This window comes from Sus scrofa, chromosome 9, assembly GCF_000003025.6.
Source record: "Sus scrofa isolate TJ Tabasco breed Duroc chromosome 9, Sscrofa11.1, whole genome shotgun sequence".
Taxonomy (NCBI): Eukaryota; Metazoa; Chordata; class Mammalia; order Artiodactyla; family Suidae; genus Sus; species Sus scrofa.
In genome coordinates this window covers 311302-329003 of record NC_010451.4, presented here as the reverse complement: position 1 = coordinate 329003, position 17702 = coordinate 311302, and the positions used below count along the sequence as shown (strand labels likewise).

Below are 17702 nucleotides of genomic sequence, written 5' to 3'. Positions count from 1 at the left end.
ACGTGCTGGAGAGGGTGTGCAGAAAAGGGAACCCTATGACACTGCTGGTGGGAATGTAAATTGGTGCAACCACCATGGGAAACAGTATGGAGATGCCTCGGAAAACTAAAAATAGTACTACCATTTGATCCAGCAATCCCACTCCTGGGCATCTATCCAGAGAAAACCATGACTCGCAAAGACACATGTACTCCAATATTCACTGCAGCACTATACACAATAGCCAAGACATGGAAACAACCTCATTGTCCATCGACAGAGGAGTGGATCAAGAAGATGTGGTACACAGACAAAATGGAATATTACTCAGCCATTAAAAGGAACGAACTAATTGCATTTGCAGCAACATGGATGGACCTAGAAATTATCATGCTAAGTGAAGTCGGTCAGACAATGAGACACCAACATCAAAAGCCATCACTGACATGTGGACTCTGAAAAAAGGACACAGTGAACTTCTTTGCAGAACAGGGACTGACTCATAGACTTTGAAAAACTCATGGTTTCCAAAGGAGACAGGTTGGGGGGTGGGGGGATGCATTGAGGGTTTGGGATGGAAATGCTATAAAATTTGGTTGTGATGATTGTTGTACAACTATAAATGTAATAAAATTCATTGAGTAATAAAAAAAATTAGTGTAAAAAAATAAAAAATAAAAATAAGCTTAAAAGTAAAAACTTCCAAAAGAATATATATAGAAAAAAAATTTCTGTGACCTTTTGTCCATGAGTGCAGACAAAAAGAAAAAAAAAATTTAAGGGAATCCCCCGGTGGCTCAACGGGTTAAGAACTAAACGTAGTGGCCGTGAGGATGCGGGTTCTATCTTTGGCCTCACTTGGTGGGTTAAGGACCTGGCGTTGCCACAAGCTGTGGTGCAGGTCACAGATGTGGCTCAGGTCCAGTGCTGCCATGGCTTGGATTGGGCCCGTAGCCTGGGAACATCCACAGGGCATGGGTGCAGCTGTAAAAAAAAAAAAAAAAAAAAAAAAAAAAAAAAAAAATGAAGAACTGTTCTTTGAAAGAAACTACTACAAGAGCAAAAAGACAAGCCACAGAATAGGGGAAATACCTGCAAAGGACACATCTGATGAAAGACTTGTATCCAGAATACACAACGTTCCAAACTCAGCAATAAACAATTCAGTGCAAAACAGGCAAAAGACGTCCACAGGCACTTCACCCCCTTACATGCTGGAGGGTGAATAAGCAAATGAGAAAAGATCCGACGTCACCCGTCATTAGGAACATGCAAATCACAACCACAGTGAGATGCCACTGCACACCTACCAGAGGCGCCAACTGAAAAAGCTGAGCACACAGGATGTTGACAGCGACGTGGACAAACTCTTAACTTCAAACACTGCTGGAGGGAGCGTAAAACATGCAGCATTTGGAAAGACAATTTGGCAATTTCTTCAAAAGTCAACATACAAATACCATATGGGAGTGCAGTCACTCTACTCCTGAGTATTTACCCAAGGAAAAAGAAAACATGACACGAAAACTTAAACACAAATGTCCACACAGCTTACCTGCCCACCAACAGGTAACAAACAAACTATAGTAACAGTCACGCGACGGACGTTACATGAATGAATCTCAACATAGTTACCCTGACGACCAGGAGACTACAATAAAGACACACACGGTATGATTCCACTTCCACAAAACCGCAAAAATCCAAACTCCGTAATGACAGAGATCCTGTCGCAGCTGCCTGGCGACGCAGAGGGACAAGGAGGGATGGAGGGCGGAGCAGCGGCGAGTGTCCCTGACCTGCGCGCAACTGCCACGGGCTTTCGACATGCCGTGTACTGTACGTTAATTACGTTTCAAAAACTTTAAATAAAGAGGAAGAACAAAAAGAGCTGCTAATTCTCGCCTGGTATTTTCTAGACACACGTGAAGACATCGCAGCTTTGGGCCCGGCTGCGTGTCCCAGGTCAGGTCGCCTTCCCTGCTGCATTCACCTTGCTCCTCCCAGCCCGACTCTCATTCAGCAGAAACCTCACCAAGTTTCTCAAACGGGCCAGCGCCATTCTCGGCCCTCCAGATACAACGGTGAGCCAAAGGGAAAGCCCTACCTGAAACATTACTGAAAGGGCGGAGTTAAGGGCCATCAAGATCCCCTCTAAATGAAACACTGTAAAGCATCACCAAAAGAGCCCTTTGCATAGGTTCTTACCATTCTTCAATCACACTGATTCAAGAAGCTGAGGCGTCTATGCAGAATGGAGGGAGGCAGCTATGCTACTCCTTCAGGCTAGCAAGCCGAGGCCAGTGGCAAGAACCATGCGCTAACACACGGAGTGCACATTTCAGGGCACACCCAGGGGATGCAGCAACAGCGCACACCTGCACCCGGTGGATGCAGCAACAGCAGAGGGAGTCCCACGATTCCTGGGAGCAGAGCCTGAAGGGTCTCTATGACACCCATTTTTCTGAAATGAGTCATTGAAATGAGGGTTAGTTAACCCTCCTTCCATATCCCAAACGCCACATTCTAACAGGACCACAAGAATTCATGTCTTGGCCAAAAATGAGACCAGAGAAATTCAAATCAGTATTTGGTATCCAACAAACAGATTACAGAGCGGCTGAGAACTGACTGCCTCATCTCTTTGGGCACAAGGGCAAGGCCTCAAGTAACTACAGCCTCTCACTGTACAGCCTCTGGCTACAAGCAAACTCTTCCTCACAGTCCCACAAGCCATATGTCATCTTCAAGTATAACACAACATGAAAAGATTGGAGAGTCCTGACTTAAAGTGACAGTCAGTCTAGGAGATGTTGCTCTAAACCCACAATGCTTTTTTTTTTTTTTTTTTTTTTTGTCTTTTTAGGGCTGCCCCCACGGCATATGGAGGTTCCCAGGCTAGGGGTCAAATCGGAGCTACAGCTGCCCGCCTGCACCACAGCGACACCAGACACCAAACCCACTGAGGGAGGCCAGGGATCAAACCCACAACCTCATGGTTACAAGCTGGATTCGTTTCTGCTGTGCCATGACAGGCACTCCTCAACCCACAATCTCACAAACATCTCCATCGAGCTTCCCGGGCTGAAAGCCTTAGGCAGGGTTCAGGAATCTGAAACAGGGTGTGTTCCAGGAGGCAGGCAGGACAGTTAGAGCACTCTATGCACAAAGGCAGCATGTCCTGAGTCTCAGCCAAGGGCTGTGACCTTAATGAAAGGCTTGGAGCAAGAGCTGAAAGTCAAAGTCAGAAGGCTATCCAGTGTCAGGCTGAGGAAGCAGGCCATTGTCCAAAACTTGTACCATTTGTATCTTCAAAACCTAAAAAAGTACCTGGCACATTCATTCACTCAATACTTAGTGAGCACTTGGAGGAGGAGGATTAAGACGGTGGAATAGAAGGACTGGAGCTCAACTTCTCTCCTAAAAACAACAAAATTCACAACTAAAGGCTGAGCAATCTCCCCAAATGGACTGGAAAGCTTAAAAAAGATACCCTACTCCAGAAGAAAAAGAAGAGGCCACATCAAGAGGTAGGAGCAGCAATTTCGTGATATAAACAACCCCATACCTCCCGGGTGGGAAGCTCCACAGACTGAAAACTAACTGGTTCACAGAGAGAGACTCACCTACAGGAGTGAGAGTTCTAAGCCTCACATCAAACCCTCACATGCGGGGATCTGGTCCTGGGAGAAGGAGCCCCTGGAGCAGCTGGCATTGAAGGCCAGTGGGGCTTGTGCACGGGAGCTCCACGGGACTGGGGGAAACGGAGACCCCATTCTTAAAAGGCGCACACAGACTTTCACGTGCACTGGGTCCCAGGGCAGAGCGAGGTCTCCATAGGAACCTAGGTCAAACCTGACTGCAGTTCTTGGAGGACATCCTGGGAAAACAGGGGTGAATGTGGCTTGTTGTGAGGGAGGGACATGGAAGGCAAAGCTCTGGGAATATTCAGCAGCTGCCTTTCTCTGGAGGGGGCCATTTTGGGATAATCTGGTCCTACCCTTCAGTCAGTGCTGAGAAGCCCCAGGGCAAACACAATCCAGGTGGGATCACAGCCCTGCCCCTCAGCAAACAGGCTGCCTAAAGACCCCTCAGGCACACAGCTGCCTCTAATCCCATCCAGAGACTAAGCCCCACCCACCAGAGGGATAGGAATCAGCCCCACCTACCAGGGGGCAGGCATCAGCCCCTCCCATCAGGCAGCCTACAGCAAGCCCCCCACACTGACTCCAGCCACAAGGAGGGCAGACACCAGAAGTAAGAGAGGCTACAATTCTATTATCTGGAAAAAGGTCACCACACCAAAAACCTATACAAATGAAAAGACAGAGAACTATAACTCAGATGAAGGAGAAAGGAAAAACCCCAGAAAATCAGCTAGCGACGAGGAGAGTCTCAGCCTCCAGGAAAAAGACTGTAGATTGTTGATGCTGAAGATGATGCAAGACATTGGAAATAAACTGGAGGCAAAGATGGATAACTTATAGGACACACTGAGCAAAGAGATACAAGATACAAAACTTAAGCAAGAAGAGATGCAGAATACAATAACTGAAATAAAAAATTCATTAGAAGCAGCCAAGAGCAGAATACAGGAGGCAGAAGAACGAATAAGTGAGGTGGAAGACAGATCAGTGGAAATTATGGATGCAGAACAGAAAAGAGAAAGAAGATTGAAAACAAATGAAGAGAGTCTCAGGGAACTCTGGGACAACGTGAAACACACCAACATCTGTATTATAGGGGTGCCAGAAGGAGAAGAGAGAAGGGGACATAAAAAATATTCCAAGAGATAACAGCCAAAAACTTCCCTCACATGGGAAAGGAACCACTCACTCAAATCCAGGAAGCACAACGAGTACCATATAAAATAAACCCAAGGAGGAACACACCGAGGCACATATTAATAAAACTGACCAAAATTAAAGACAAAGAGAAAATCCTGAAAGCAGCTAGGGGAAAGAAACAATTAACACACAAGGGAACCCCCGATAAGGTTATCGGCAGATTTTCAGCGGAAACTCTGCAGGCCAGAAGGGAGTGGCATGATATACTTCACGTGATGCAAGGAAAAAACCTCCAACCAAGATGACTCTACCCAGCAAGGCTCTCCTTCAGATTTGAAGGAGAAATCAAAACCTTCACAGATAAGCAAAAGCTGAGAGAACTCAGCAACACTAAACCAGCCTTACAACAAATACTAAAGGAACTTCTCTAGGCAGAAAAGAAAAGAAAAGACAGCAGCAGGAAACAAAAATTCCACGAATGACAAGGCCCACCAGTAAAGGTATATATACACTAAAGATAAGAAATCATCCATGCAAGATTATACCACCAAAATCCAAAATCATGAGAAGAGGTGGGTACAAATGCAGGACACCGGAGATGCACTTGCAATTAAGAGAACAACAACTTAAAACAATCTCATACACATATAGACTCTTATATCAAAATTTCAGAATAACTGCATACCAAACATCTACAGTCGATACACAAACAAGGAATCTCTGAAGAAGAAATATATCTCATAGTCAATAAGTGCCTAATCCACCATGAAGGGGGTCATTTGACATCATTCTTGGAAGGCTGAAGTCTTCTCAGATCTGATTCTGATTTCCTCTCCATCAAAGAATTTATGATAATTATAATTAAATAATATAACTGTACAATTAAATAATACAGTTCTACAACTGTATTATTCATAACCATTTCTCTCCATGGTACAATGTAAGGTCTATAATGTCTTGTTTATCACATCACCTAGAATGGTGTAATGCCTATACTGAAGAATCAATAAGATGTAACAAATTGTGAGGACATATTTATATAGTTACTCTGTTTTTTAACCAATTCATGCATTTTATATTTTACTTATTTTCAGAGGGTGTATTATTTTTGTTATTCTTATCAGTTAAGTTATTCTTTTTATTACGCTATGTAAAATATTTAATGGTATATAAAGCCTTCTTCTTTATAAATTTTAGTTGCATAATATACACAATTTTAATATAATGCTAATTTTTAAAGAAAAATTGAAATGTAATAGAAAATACTAAATAGTAAAAATGAAAGCCATACAAAATGGGATAAAGTATAGAATAAATTTCCTATTTATCTCAGCATATTTTCCATTCCACTTCTCCAGAGGGAGTCACTTAATCTGTTTCTTAAGATCCATGATATAATAATCTATGTGAATGTAATTGTGTTTAAATATATGTATTTTATTCTGTAAAAGAAAACAAGTTGGGAGTTCCCATCATGGCTCAGTGGTTAATGAATCCGACTAGTATCCACGGGTATGCGGGTTCGATCCCTAGCCTTGCTCAGTGGGTTAAGGATCCGGCATTGCCATGAGTTGTGGTGCAGGTCGCAGACGCAGCTCGAATCCTGCGTTGCTGTGGCTCTGGCATAGGTTGGTGGCTATAGCTCCGATTCGACCCCTAGCCTGGGAACCTCCATATGCCGCAGGTTTTGCCCTAGAAAAGACAAAAAAAAAAAAAAAAGAAGAAGAAAACAAGTTGAATCAGTAATAGGTAAAGCCTGCTTTTTTAAATTTGACTCTGAGTAAAGAAGAGAATTAGACAATCTCAGAGTCTTATAAGACAAACTTGTTTTGTCCTACTTCAACATCTATTATTGAGAATTAAATGAAGTACACAGGTAGTTTAGAATAATACCTGTTCTAGAAGAGCTCCTGGTCTAGCTTTCAGTAAAAATTAACTGTATCTAACTGTGTATATATATAAATATATGTGTATATTTTCAATTTGGTGTAGAAAACACTATTTTATAGGTTCCCCATGCTTAATAAGTAAAGTGTCTTAAGTTCATGAATAATCAAAATTAATTCCTCCAACAAAAGCATATTACTGACTTCTAAAACACAAATATATTGGAATCGGAAAAAAATTTCTTTAAGCTCAGATGTAAGTAAAAGCAAATATTGAATTAGTATTTCATTTTAAATTTTTTATATTTATTCATCCAAATTAAATTAGTTTAAATTGGATGAATAAATACATAATTCCAGAACTTCTCCTTTTCCTTTTGTGTTCTGTCTTAAGATAACATTCCAAAATTTATTACTCAAGAAATACACAAATATAATACTGGTATTAATAAGAATATGTATAATTATCTGTGGTGATTGAATTTGAGTTATTTTTTTAAGTTAATTTCCTTGGATTAATATATATAATTTTGATACAAGCTCTCAGAGCAAGAGAATAAAGATCATGCGTTGTTAAAAAAATAATAAGTACATAAGTACTTATTAGCACTTACCATTATGTTGACCATGTAGCAGGTATTTATATTTAGTAAATGCATGAGCAAAATACACAAAAAGGCTGCAATGAGGACACTGACTGCCCTATAAGGAAGTGCATTTACTACTTAATCTGACACCTCAAGCTGAGACTGTTCTTTAGCTGAACGGATCGCTATGAGGCCTCTGTGAACAGAAAGACGTAGTTCATCCCGCAAGCAGCAAACAGCTTTTAACATCTCTAGGCGCAAAGGCACCGTATTAGAGGACTGGGGGTGACCCAGGAATAGTCCGTCTCTGTTCTTATACTGCTCCCTGATAACGAGAGCTCGAGAGAACAGAGGTCGGAAAGGAGGGGCAAGACGAAGCCCCGCAGGAGCTCACGGAAGAGTCGGCTCATCCGAGAGCGTCAGGGAAGGCCTCTCAGAGGGGGAGACACAGCAGCTGGGTCTTTGTCAGCTGCTTCGGGCTCACCCCTTCCTTCTTGCCAACAGAGTCTCAATGCAGGTCAGTGAGGGGCATCACACTCCGGACCACACTCCCGTTCACAGCCTCGCTTGCATTTTAGGGCGGCCACGTAACACGGCTACGGCCTCCGACACAAGGGAGGTTGCTGGGCGTTTCCGGGAAAGCTCTGGCTTTCTGATGGGAGAGAGAAAAGTACGACTGGCATCGACCTTCCCTCTGCTCTGCATGCGAACGAAAAAGGCCTCTTGTAACAAAGAGGCAACAAGCCTAAGTCCAAAGGTCCACCTGCGGAGGACGTGGAGAGAGAAGCCAGACTCTCCTTTCCTGACCACGCTGTCGAGCAGCTGAGCAACCAGGGAGAGTTTTGCACTTCTTGACAATCTGAGAGAAAAGGGGTCCGCTTATCTCAGGCGCTGCTGATTAGAATCTTGAGGACGCACAGCAGGACCCGTTCCTACCTGACACGGTGGTGAAGGATGAGAAGATGCTTGCCAGGCAGAAAAAGACAGGGGACAGCATTTCGGGGAGTGGGGACAACGGAGACACCAGGGAAAGACAGTGGGAAAGAAGCCGGCGGGGTCGGGAACAAGGACGCGAGAGGTGGGAGCGCGGCCGCCAGGCGGCTCACCTGCTTCGTCCCCGGTGGTGCACTTCTGGTACATGGACGTGCGCAGGGTGGGGGTCCGAACATTCAACAGCCTGATCTTGTCGACACGGGCGTCAAACACCCGGAGCACAGGATCTTTATCGTCATCGTCGTGACACATGATTTTGTTGTCGATGAAGGAAGCAAACATCTGGGTCTCCAGGAATCTCGAGAGGAAGGGCAGGTAGGGCTCCGGCTGATCTGACAGAAAAGACGCCTGGTGGGACCACAAGGAAAGAGAGGCATCAGCAGGGGAGAGGGGATGGCACGTCAGCCTACATCAGCCACGGCTACCACCCAAGGGATTCAGCAGCTCGTTTCTTCTCTGGAGCGTCCATGGTCTTGACGAAAAGCAAACCACAAAGTCTCTTCCTTTTTTTAAAAAAAAAAAAAAAAAAAAAAAAAGGCATGTAATTTCAGATGTCCTGAAACGTTGGCACACTGGCCCGAGCTTACTCAAGTAAGCTACGAGGGCACCAGGGTTCCCCGAATCCTGATGTCCAACCTGCTCGTGCATCTCTGCCCGAGAGAGCTCCCCAAGGTCAATCGCATGAGAGCAAGAACCAGCCCTCTGCTCTACAGCAACCAGCCCTTCTGTTTTACCACCACCGCAAGGACCATGAACGTGTGTCCAGCACATATCATGAAAGAAAAATTCATCTTCGTCACATCTTCAAGAGGGTCTGGCATGTTCTCATTTCTTGCCACCTCCCCAGCAGGATTGTACTCACTTTATCAAAGTTTTGCATCTGCTCCCTGTTGGTAAACCAGGACTCCTTATCCTGGCTGGGCTGAATGACAAACACCTCGTAATCGGCAAACATCTGAGTGAAACGATTTGCAAACACCTCCCGGATCTGAATGTTCAGCTGGTAAATCCTGAGCTCCTCCTCGTCGCACTGGACCTTGAGACTCTTGTTGCTGCTGGGGTCTTCGCGCACTTCCAGCTACAAGAAGAAACAACAGCTGGGAAGAGCTTTTCCTTTTGCCCCAAAGAAATGCAACTCACCCTCTCTTTCTCCAACGGTCACTGACGTTGCAGCAAATGGAGAAAACAGAGGCAGAAATGGGGAGGGCGGAAGGAGGGAGCTCTGACTCAGAAGAGACCGACCAGGGGCTGGGCGTCGAGCACGGGCAGTGCGGCGAGGGGGAGGTAAGCTCATCACAGGCGGACAAGCCTCCGCAGGAAAGGAGAGGGCACGAGCTCTCTCACGGGCCAGGGGCAAGAAGGAATCCGGGGTGTCAACGCGAAAACGATGATGCAGAGCAGAGCTCAGACTCCGGCTCTCCCTCGTCTCAGATTTCTCCCCACATCACTTTCCCTATCTTTCTCCCTAAAGATTTTCCTTCCTGGACTTTTTTAATCTCTTTAATCTCTGCTCTGAAGTGGATGTGATTTTCCTTTTTTAGGATCTGTTCTACTAAATAAGCCAGGAAAGTGAAAGGTTTCACACTTCACTAAAACAAACGGCCCAACGCAATCATTATCCCATTTTGCTCATATGGAATTTAAGAAAGTTATTTAACAGTAAGAATGGGGGGCGGTGAAGAGATGGGTAAGCAACTACAGAAAGCAGGTCGTCTCACTGAAGGAAGGAAGTGGAAAGCTAAGAAGCACGTCCCGGGACAAGCAGAGGACCAGAATCCAAGGGGACCAGGTTGTAGCCTCAGCTCAGCCACGGAGAAGCATGTATCCTCAGGCACAACACTCAGGCTCGCGAAGCCTCAGCTTCTTGTGCTACACGGGCGTCAGCAATCCTGCTCTATGTGCTTTGGTTTGCTGTGAAAGGCAATGGATCTGAAAGAGGTCTGAACACAGAGACTGGTACCATCAACGCTCCAGGTCTCCCTCTGCCAAGCGTGCAGGGAGAAGGACGGCAGCTTCTCCTCGATGCCCACGTGAGGCGCTTCCCCGATGCAGATTCAAGCAGCACTGACACCAGGACGATGTCCGCCAGAGCGAAAGCCAGCGTCTGGCACACAGAGCATGTGCCTCTCTACCCACAAACGTGCCTCGCCCTGGCCCTTTAGTAAGCAGGGCATCCCCTTAGGGCGAGGCTGAGGGCTAGGGTACGGGTGAGGGTGAGGGGTGAGGGTACGGCGAGGGCCATTATTATACAGCCTCTTACCTTCTCCAGGCTCACCCCAGTCCTCCTGACCAAGGCTTGAAGGCGGGCAATGGTTTCATTCTCCTTGAGGAGCTCGTAGGGTTGCAAAGGGGAGCCTGCGACGTTCCCGTTCCTCTTGTCGGAGACGAGCTCGGAGGCCCGGAGCCTCTTCAGCTTGGCGGCGCTCTCGCTGCAGGGAAGGTTTCCTTCGGGAGGGAGGCCAAAGGCCATGAGGATCTCCGACACCTCCTGGACAAACTCCAATTTGTTGGGAAACTGAGGCAAGTCCTCGGGCAGCTCAATGAAGTGGTTGTCAATGTCCACAAAGCAGAGGTTGGCCTGGCAGAGTCAAAACAGGACGCGGAGGGTGAGCACCTCCCCGTGGAGGGAGGAAGCCTGGGAGGGTAACGGACAAGGCGGGGAGCGGACGCCGCCCCCTGCCGCGTCTGGCTGTGGGGGTCTCGAGAAAGTTAGGTAACTAACTGTCTCCTCAGCCACGAAATGGAGATAAAGAGACAAAAACGCTAACCTTAAAAAATGATCCGGATTATACAATGACACAGGTGTTTAGCATCCAGCCCAAAATTCTCACATTCGGGAAATGCTCATGAAATATTTGTCGAATACAGGAATTCTTACAGTAGTAAAAAGAATCCTAGGAGTGTGCCAGAAAGTCTAAGTTCCACTCTCTCCCTGTAGGACCCTGAGCACCGCGACCCCTTTCTGAGCCAGGTCCTGATTTGTAAGATCTGAGAGCTGGTCTTGATGACTGCGCTCCCTCTTGGCGTTAGGACTGCTTCTGCGAGGATGGAGAGAAACAGCACTTTCCTGTACTGCTGGGGAGGCAGGTAATCTGAACTAAACGAAGAACCGCCTGGCAATACCTATCCTTATGTTACAGACAAAACTGACACAGAGAGGTTAAGTAACTTGTCCAAAGTCACACAGCTAATAAGTAGTAGAGCTGGAATTTGAACTTAGCTAGCCTAACTTCAGTCATACCCTCAAGCTCTCCTCTTCAGATGTCTTAAACATTTCTTGTTCAATTTAACTTAAATATTTTACAATTCTCGTCCCTGCTGGAATGTTCTTACAGTGCAGCTTTAAATTAGCAATGCCTTTTATTTTCGTGTATTTATCTTACAACCATGAACCTGTTCTAGCCAAAACAACTGTCAGTTCCTTCATCGTAATACATTATTAAATGCTTAAGAGTGTTTGTTGGAGTTCCTGTCATGGCTCAGTGGAAACGAATCTGACTAGCATCCATGAGGATGCAGGTTCGATCCCTGGACTTGCTCAGTGGCTTAAGGATCCGGCGTTACTGTGAGCTGTGGTGTAGGTCACAGATGCGGCCCGGATCTGGCATTATTGTGGCTGTGGTGTAGGCCGGCGGCTGTAGCTCCAATTCAACTCCTAGCCTGGGAACCTCCATATGCCGCAGGAGCAGCCCTAAAAAGCAAAAAAGGGGGGGGGAGGGGTTGTTAAAACAAGGATGATAGTATTACCTATGTCATAAGTCTGTTTTGAGGATTACAAGTCAGTTAATGTCTGTTACTATATAATAAATGTCAATTAACATTGCTGTTGCCACTGCGGAATGTGAAACTTCAACAAGTGAAAACATATGTATACAGTATTACTGGGTAGAAAAAGCCCGTAATGAAATATGCTAATAATTCTCTTATTTATTTGTAACTTTAATGTAAAAAGTTTTTTCAAAAAAACCCAGAACGGGACTTCCCGTTGTGGTGCAGTGGTTAACGAATCTGACAAGGAACCATGAGGCTGCAGGTTCGATCCCTGGCCTTGCTCAGTGGGTTAAGGATCCGGCGTTGCAGTAAGCTGTGGAGCAGGTTGCAGACGCGGCTCAGATCCCATGTTGCTGTGGCTGTGGTGTAGGCTGGTGGCTACAGCTCTGATTAGACCCCTAGCCTGGGAACCTCCATATGCCGCAGGAGCGGCCCTAGAAAAGGCAAAAAAAAAAAAAAAAGACAATGAAGTCAGGTTTTAAAAAAAAGAGAGAGAAGAAAAAGAGAATTAAAGAGAAAAGAGAATAAAGAGAATTAAATACATATACATAGTATAGCATGTATATGCATCTATACACTGTGTGTGTGTGCGCGCACGCCCGTAGCAAAGGGAATTAAATCTCCTAGTTGAGGTCGCCTGCTTCATAAGCCCTGTCCACACAGCTAACAGAACAAAGCTCCGTGAACCCCCAGAGGCACACAATGCAATCATTTATCCTCTTGGTTCTCTTCTCTTTAGAGGAAAAAAAAAAAAAAAAAAAAAAAAAAAAGTAGTTTGTCCAACAGGAAACACAGAAGCAACCAAATATAACTACATCCACTCAGCGATGCTTGGCTGGCTTTTTCCCAACCTACTGGCCAAAACCAGAATGTCTGTAAACAATTTGACGAACTCCAAGTGCGGTGTCCACACTCCGTAGGCATCCTGGTCAGCAGTGGCTAAGGAGAGACGAGCCACTGCTCAGGCTCACTTCAGAGATGGAGCCTGGAGCCTCTGAGATGACACGACGGGCCATTCTCACAGAGCTGAGCCACAGCGGGAGGGACGTGACAGCCAAGTGACAAGGAGGCCATTCGACTGCGAGGCTCATACGAGAGCCCCACGCTCTTCCCTCCCAGCACACAGAGGCTCTGGCAACAGAAGTCACTTGCGAACCGACTCAAACTCCTCATGCTCCCTTCTCCTCATCTGACAAGAGGCCAGCTCTGCACCACAGCTTGGGGTCAAGCAGCAGCCGGAAGCAGCACTGACTGCAAGGGCTGTTGCCCTCGGTTAACCCCCGCCTTGCCGCAGAGGGTCCAGGGCAGTGGTCACACGGGTATCCCAAAGCACAGTCTCCTAAAGCCCTTCCCAGCCCAGACTCCTAGCACCAAAGCCGCCTCGCTTGCTAGCCTATCTCCAAATTACTCACGGAAGGGGGAGCTCAAAGGTTTACTGGGGCGAAGCTATTGAAAAAGTATCCTGAGAAAGGAGGGGAAAAAATAGGGAAGAGAGGCCTTTCCTCGTGGCTCGCCGGGTTAAGGACCCAGTGTTGTCTCCTGTGGCTCTGGTTACAGCCATGGCATGGGTTCCATCTCTGACCCAGGAACTTCCACATGCCTTAGGCGTGGCCAAAAACAGTAAAAATAAGGAAAAAAGTAGGAAAGAAAGAAGGGCCCAAGATAGAAAGAAGTAACCCCTCTTCCCCTGATACAGCTGGAGACGAGCTAGCTCCTTCCTGCACTGAGACAATGAAACCCAACAGAGAAGCAGAGGACAAAGCAGCCTCACACAGGCGCCCGCACTCTCACTTGCTCAGGGCCAGCCGAGCTCATGCGTTGGTATAAAAAGAAACACAGGCCTTTTCACAGACTTCTGATGCCCTCACATGGGGCAGCAACCGATGAATTCCACTCTGGTGCTTAGGGAACGTACCCGCTCCACGCCTCGGGACCAAGTCCCTTTTAAAGCAGGTGTGCGCCCCCCACCCCTCTGATGGCCCGAGTGAACTGCCCAGCCTCTAAGCGTCCTTCCAGCAGCATAAAAGATCCCACAGGACGTCCACCAAAATGCCGAAAGCAGTTACCTCTGGGTGCTAAAATCTGAGGTAGTTTCCTTTCTACTCCTGTGCACTGTTAGATTTTACTATCATCACTTCGGAGCGTCCCAGAGGGTCCTCGAGACGTACGATCACTCTCCATTCACCACATGTGCCTTCCGTGGTGCTTCAGCCCGTGAGAAAGCCAACCTTTTCTCCCGGTCTAACGTGCTCCATAGGGTCTACACAGACTCGTATCCCACAGGTTATCTGCTCAAAGTCGAGGCAGGAAACGTCCAGCTACTTAACTATCCCCACCAGTATGCGACCTTCAGAAGGACAGGCTGGATGAAGGGAGACCCTGAAACCCTCCACTGCTCAGGAAGCACACACGGGTGTTCCTCGGCCCCGCTGTGGCCACTTCTTCTCAAGTAGGCCGACTGCAGAGCGGGCAGAGGCCTGAAGACACAGCAATGGCGAGTGAAATCTGGGGGTTCTCCCATAACCCATGGTTTCTCAGACAGTCCAGGTAGAAGACCGCTGGTGCTCACACGCTCACATACACAAAGCACGAAGGACGGTGCTGAGAGATCCTATAGGAAAGCAAACTTGCCCTAAGGACACAGAAAGCTGACGCCAAAGAAAATAAAATTGAGAAATCTGGAGTTCCTGTGGTGGCGCAGCGGAAACAAATCCAACCAGGAACCATGAGGTTGCGGGCTCGATCCCTGGCCTCGCTCAGTGGGTTAAGGATCCAGCATTGCCGTGAGCTGTGGTGCAGGTCGCAGACGCGGCTCAGGTCTGGCTGTGGTGCAGGATGGCAGCTGCAGCTCTGATCCTGGGAACTTCCAAATGCCATGCTGCGGCCCTAAAGAGACGAAAAACAAAGCAACAATGCAGTCAGTATTGCTAAGAGAGCCCTCTAAAACTGAGCCACGAGGCCAGTAAGGAAGTGTGACTTTTGCACAGTTCAGCCTGCAGAGAATCTGACCTTTTGACCTGATAAAGTCATCGGTTACTCTTGCCAGAAACGAATAATCAGACTTTCACCCTAAAATAATTCATGAACGTTACCCTCAAGTACCTTACGCTGCCTTAAGGACAAATGCTCTGACTCGCATCAGAGTCAATCACAACACTTCCCAGGCAACCTGACCGCGCTTTCAGGGCTACCTGAATCTGTGTCCCCTAACTGCAATTCCTAAGTCCCCAAATGAGCTCTTTTCTTTTTGTAGTCTCCAGTGCTTTTCAGTTAGTTAACATCATTTAGATCTTTTCTTATTTAGTTAGTCCTGCCCCATCCCAAATGGCACAAAGCTCTATATAACCAAAGGAGCAAAAGGGGTAGAAATGGAGGAAGCTACAAGGAATCAAAATCTTGATACCAAAACCAAAGGGGATGGAGAAAGAATGCATTTCACTATACCCTAAACACTACAAGTGGGGTCCACTCATCAGGCGTGCTCACCAAGGTGCTGCCCAACAAGCCGACAACCTGACTGCTGCTCAGATCCAGTCCCAAGAGAACACTGTCTCCCGTCCAGAGGTCCTCTGACTCACATTCCTCAGTTGCACATACAAATCTCCGCCCCCGCCCCCCCCCACAAATGCTGGTGGACGGATAAGACAGAGTTACACCGAGAGCATGCATGCACACCCAAAGTTTTCTTCCCAGGTCTTTCTACTGACTACAAATTCAGAGCAGGAAAGCCCACTTTCATACCAGACACAGTATGACCAAAAGAGACAGACCAGGCCTGCTGTAATTCTAGGAAAATAAAACACAAAACAATCTTATTTCTAGTGAGGCTTCAGATCCATTTTAGAATAAAGTAGGAAATAAGTAATGTATCTCGGGCAATCATGATAGTATTGAAGCAGCAGGAAAGAAGAGCAGGCCATCCTACCCTCACAGCAGACGAAAAGCACCCTCTCAGGGCCGCCTTTGTCTGGAGTGAGGTGAGCTCTCAAAGCGGGCTCAGTGCTGCAAGAATCACTACATCAGGTCAACTTTGACACAGCAACTGTGGCCTAGAAAAGAAAACCACCGATTTATAAATACATTTCTGGCTCCTAGTTATAAAATTACACAAAATTTCTTTAAACAACAGGAGATGGAAAGTATAGACGTAAAATACAATTTAAATATTTAGCTGGGTTTTTGTTTTGGGTTTTTGTGTGTGTGTGGTTTTTTGTTTTTTTGGGTTTTTTTTGGCTTTTTAGGGCTGTACCCATGCCATGTGAAGGTTCCCAGGCTAGGGGTTGAATCGGAGCTGCAGCAGCTGGCCTACACCACAGCCACAGCAACGCCAGATCCAAGCCACGTCTGTGACCTACACCACAGCTCACAGCAACGCTGGATCCTTAACCCACCGAGCGAGGCCAGGGAGCAAACCCAAAACCTCATGGTTCCTCATTGGCTTTGTTTCTGCTGAGCCACGATGGGAACTCCTATAACTGCTTTTTAATTAAATATTTTTTAATTTTTCTGAAGTATAGTTGATTTACAATGTTCTGTTAATTTCTTCTGTACAGTAAATGTATGATAACTATTGAGGTATTGAAGATACAAGAGATTCATTATGCTACTCTTCTGTGTAAATTTAAAGTTTTTACACAATAAAAATATTTTCTAATAAATGTATTAAAATACGTAAAATATCATGTTCAAAAAATGTTCATGAAAAAGACAATTCACAATGGTTTAAATACAGATATTACCACAGATGTATGTCAGGTGATAAAGGACACACCTGTGTTTCTGGAATCATAAATTGAGCTAAATGTTCATTGTTCTTACTTTTTTCCTGGAAAGTTATTTCTGTTTCCCAAAAATAAAAGAAACTCGATGATACCCTCCTGGCTCATCCCAGAGCCCTTCCCTCCCAAATCCTACTTCAGGGCGGTGGCACCGTCGCTCCAGTTCCCTCACCTCTTGAGGCAGCTCCAGCTTTGAGCGGTCATCCAGGCCATTGGAGTGCAAGCCCATCAGGTACGGCACAGGGGCGTCTAGGAAATGGAGGAGAGACGCCGGGAGGATGGGGACATAGACGTGCTGCCACTGGAAAGGAAACATGAGGGCCGTGATGGTCTCCGCCACTGCCATCAGCCGCTGGTAGTCTGTCAGGACACAGAACACACACACACCCCCGTCAAAAAATGATACGCTTGCTCCCCAGAGAGAAGTCAAACCCTTCCGTACAATTTCGCATTAGACAGCAAAGCTGCGCTCAGAGTTCGACTCCCGTGTGGGTGTCACAGAGACACCACGGAGATCTCAGTGGACCACAGGCTGAAATACAGCCCCCCCCCCACGATTTTATTATTAGGTCCTAGCTATTAATAAAATTAAAGGTAGAACTACCACAGAAATGTACATAGCACCTTGCTCTAAACACTAAACCAGGATGTTAGGTTAGATTCTCTTAAGCAGAAGGGGAGTGGGGAACTCGAACAAAAAGAAAAGGAAGGAGTTCCCGTGGTGGCGCAGTGGTTCACGAATCCGACGAGGAACCACGAGGTTACAGGTTCGATCCCTGGCCTCGCTCAGTGGGTTAAGGATCTGCCATTGCCATGAGCTGTGGTGTAGGCTGCAGACTCGGCTCGGATCCCGCATTGCTGTGGCTGTGGTGTAGACTGGCGGCTACAGCTCCGATTAGACCCCTAGCCTGGGAACCTCCA

The 17702-nt window shown here is 46.5% G+C and overlaps 1 protein-coding gene across 1 annotated transcript in view; it reads right to left on the bottom strand.

Annotated features, from left to right (window-relative positions):
• Window positions 1-17702, bottom strand: part of DENND5A (DENN domain containing 5A) — an 88963-nt gene that overhangs the window by 28331 nt on the left and 42930 nt on the right. The window contains 4 exon segments of the mRNA XM_021062252.1: window positions 8346-8580; window positions 9095-9310; window positions 10493-10810; window positions 16954-17141. Coding sequence (XP_020917911.1) covers window positions 8346-8580; window positions 9095-9310; window positions 10493-10810; window positions 16954-17141 — 957 coding nt within the window.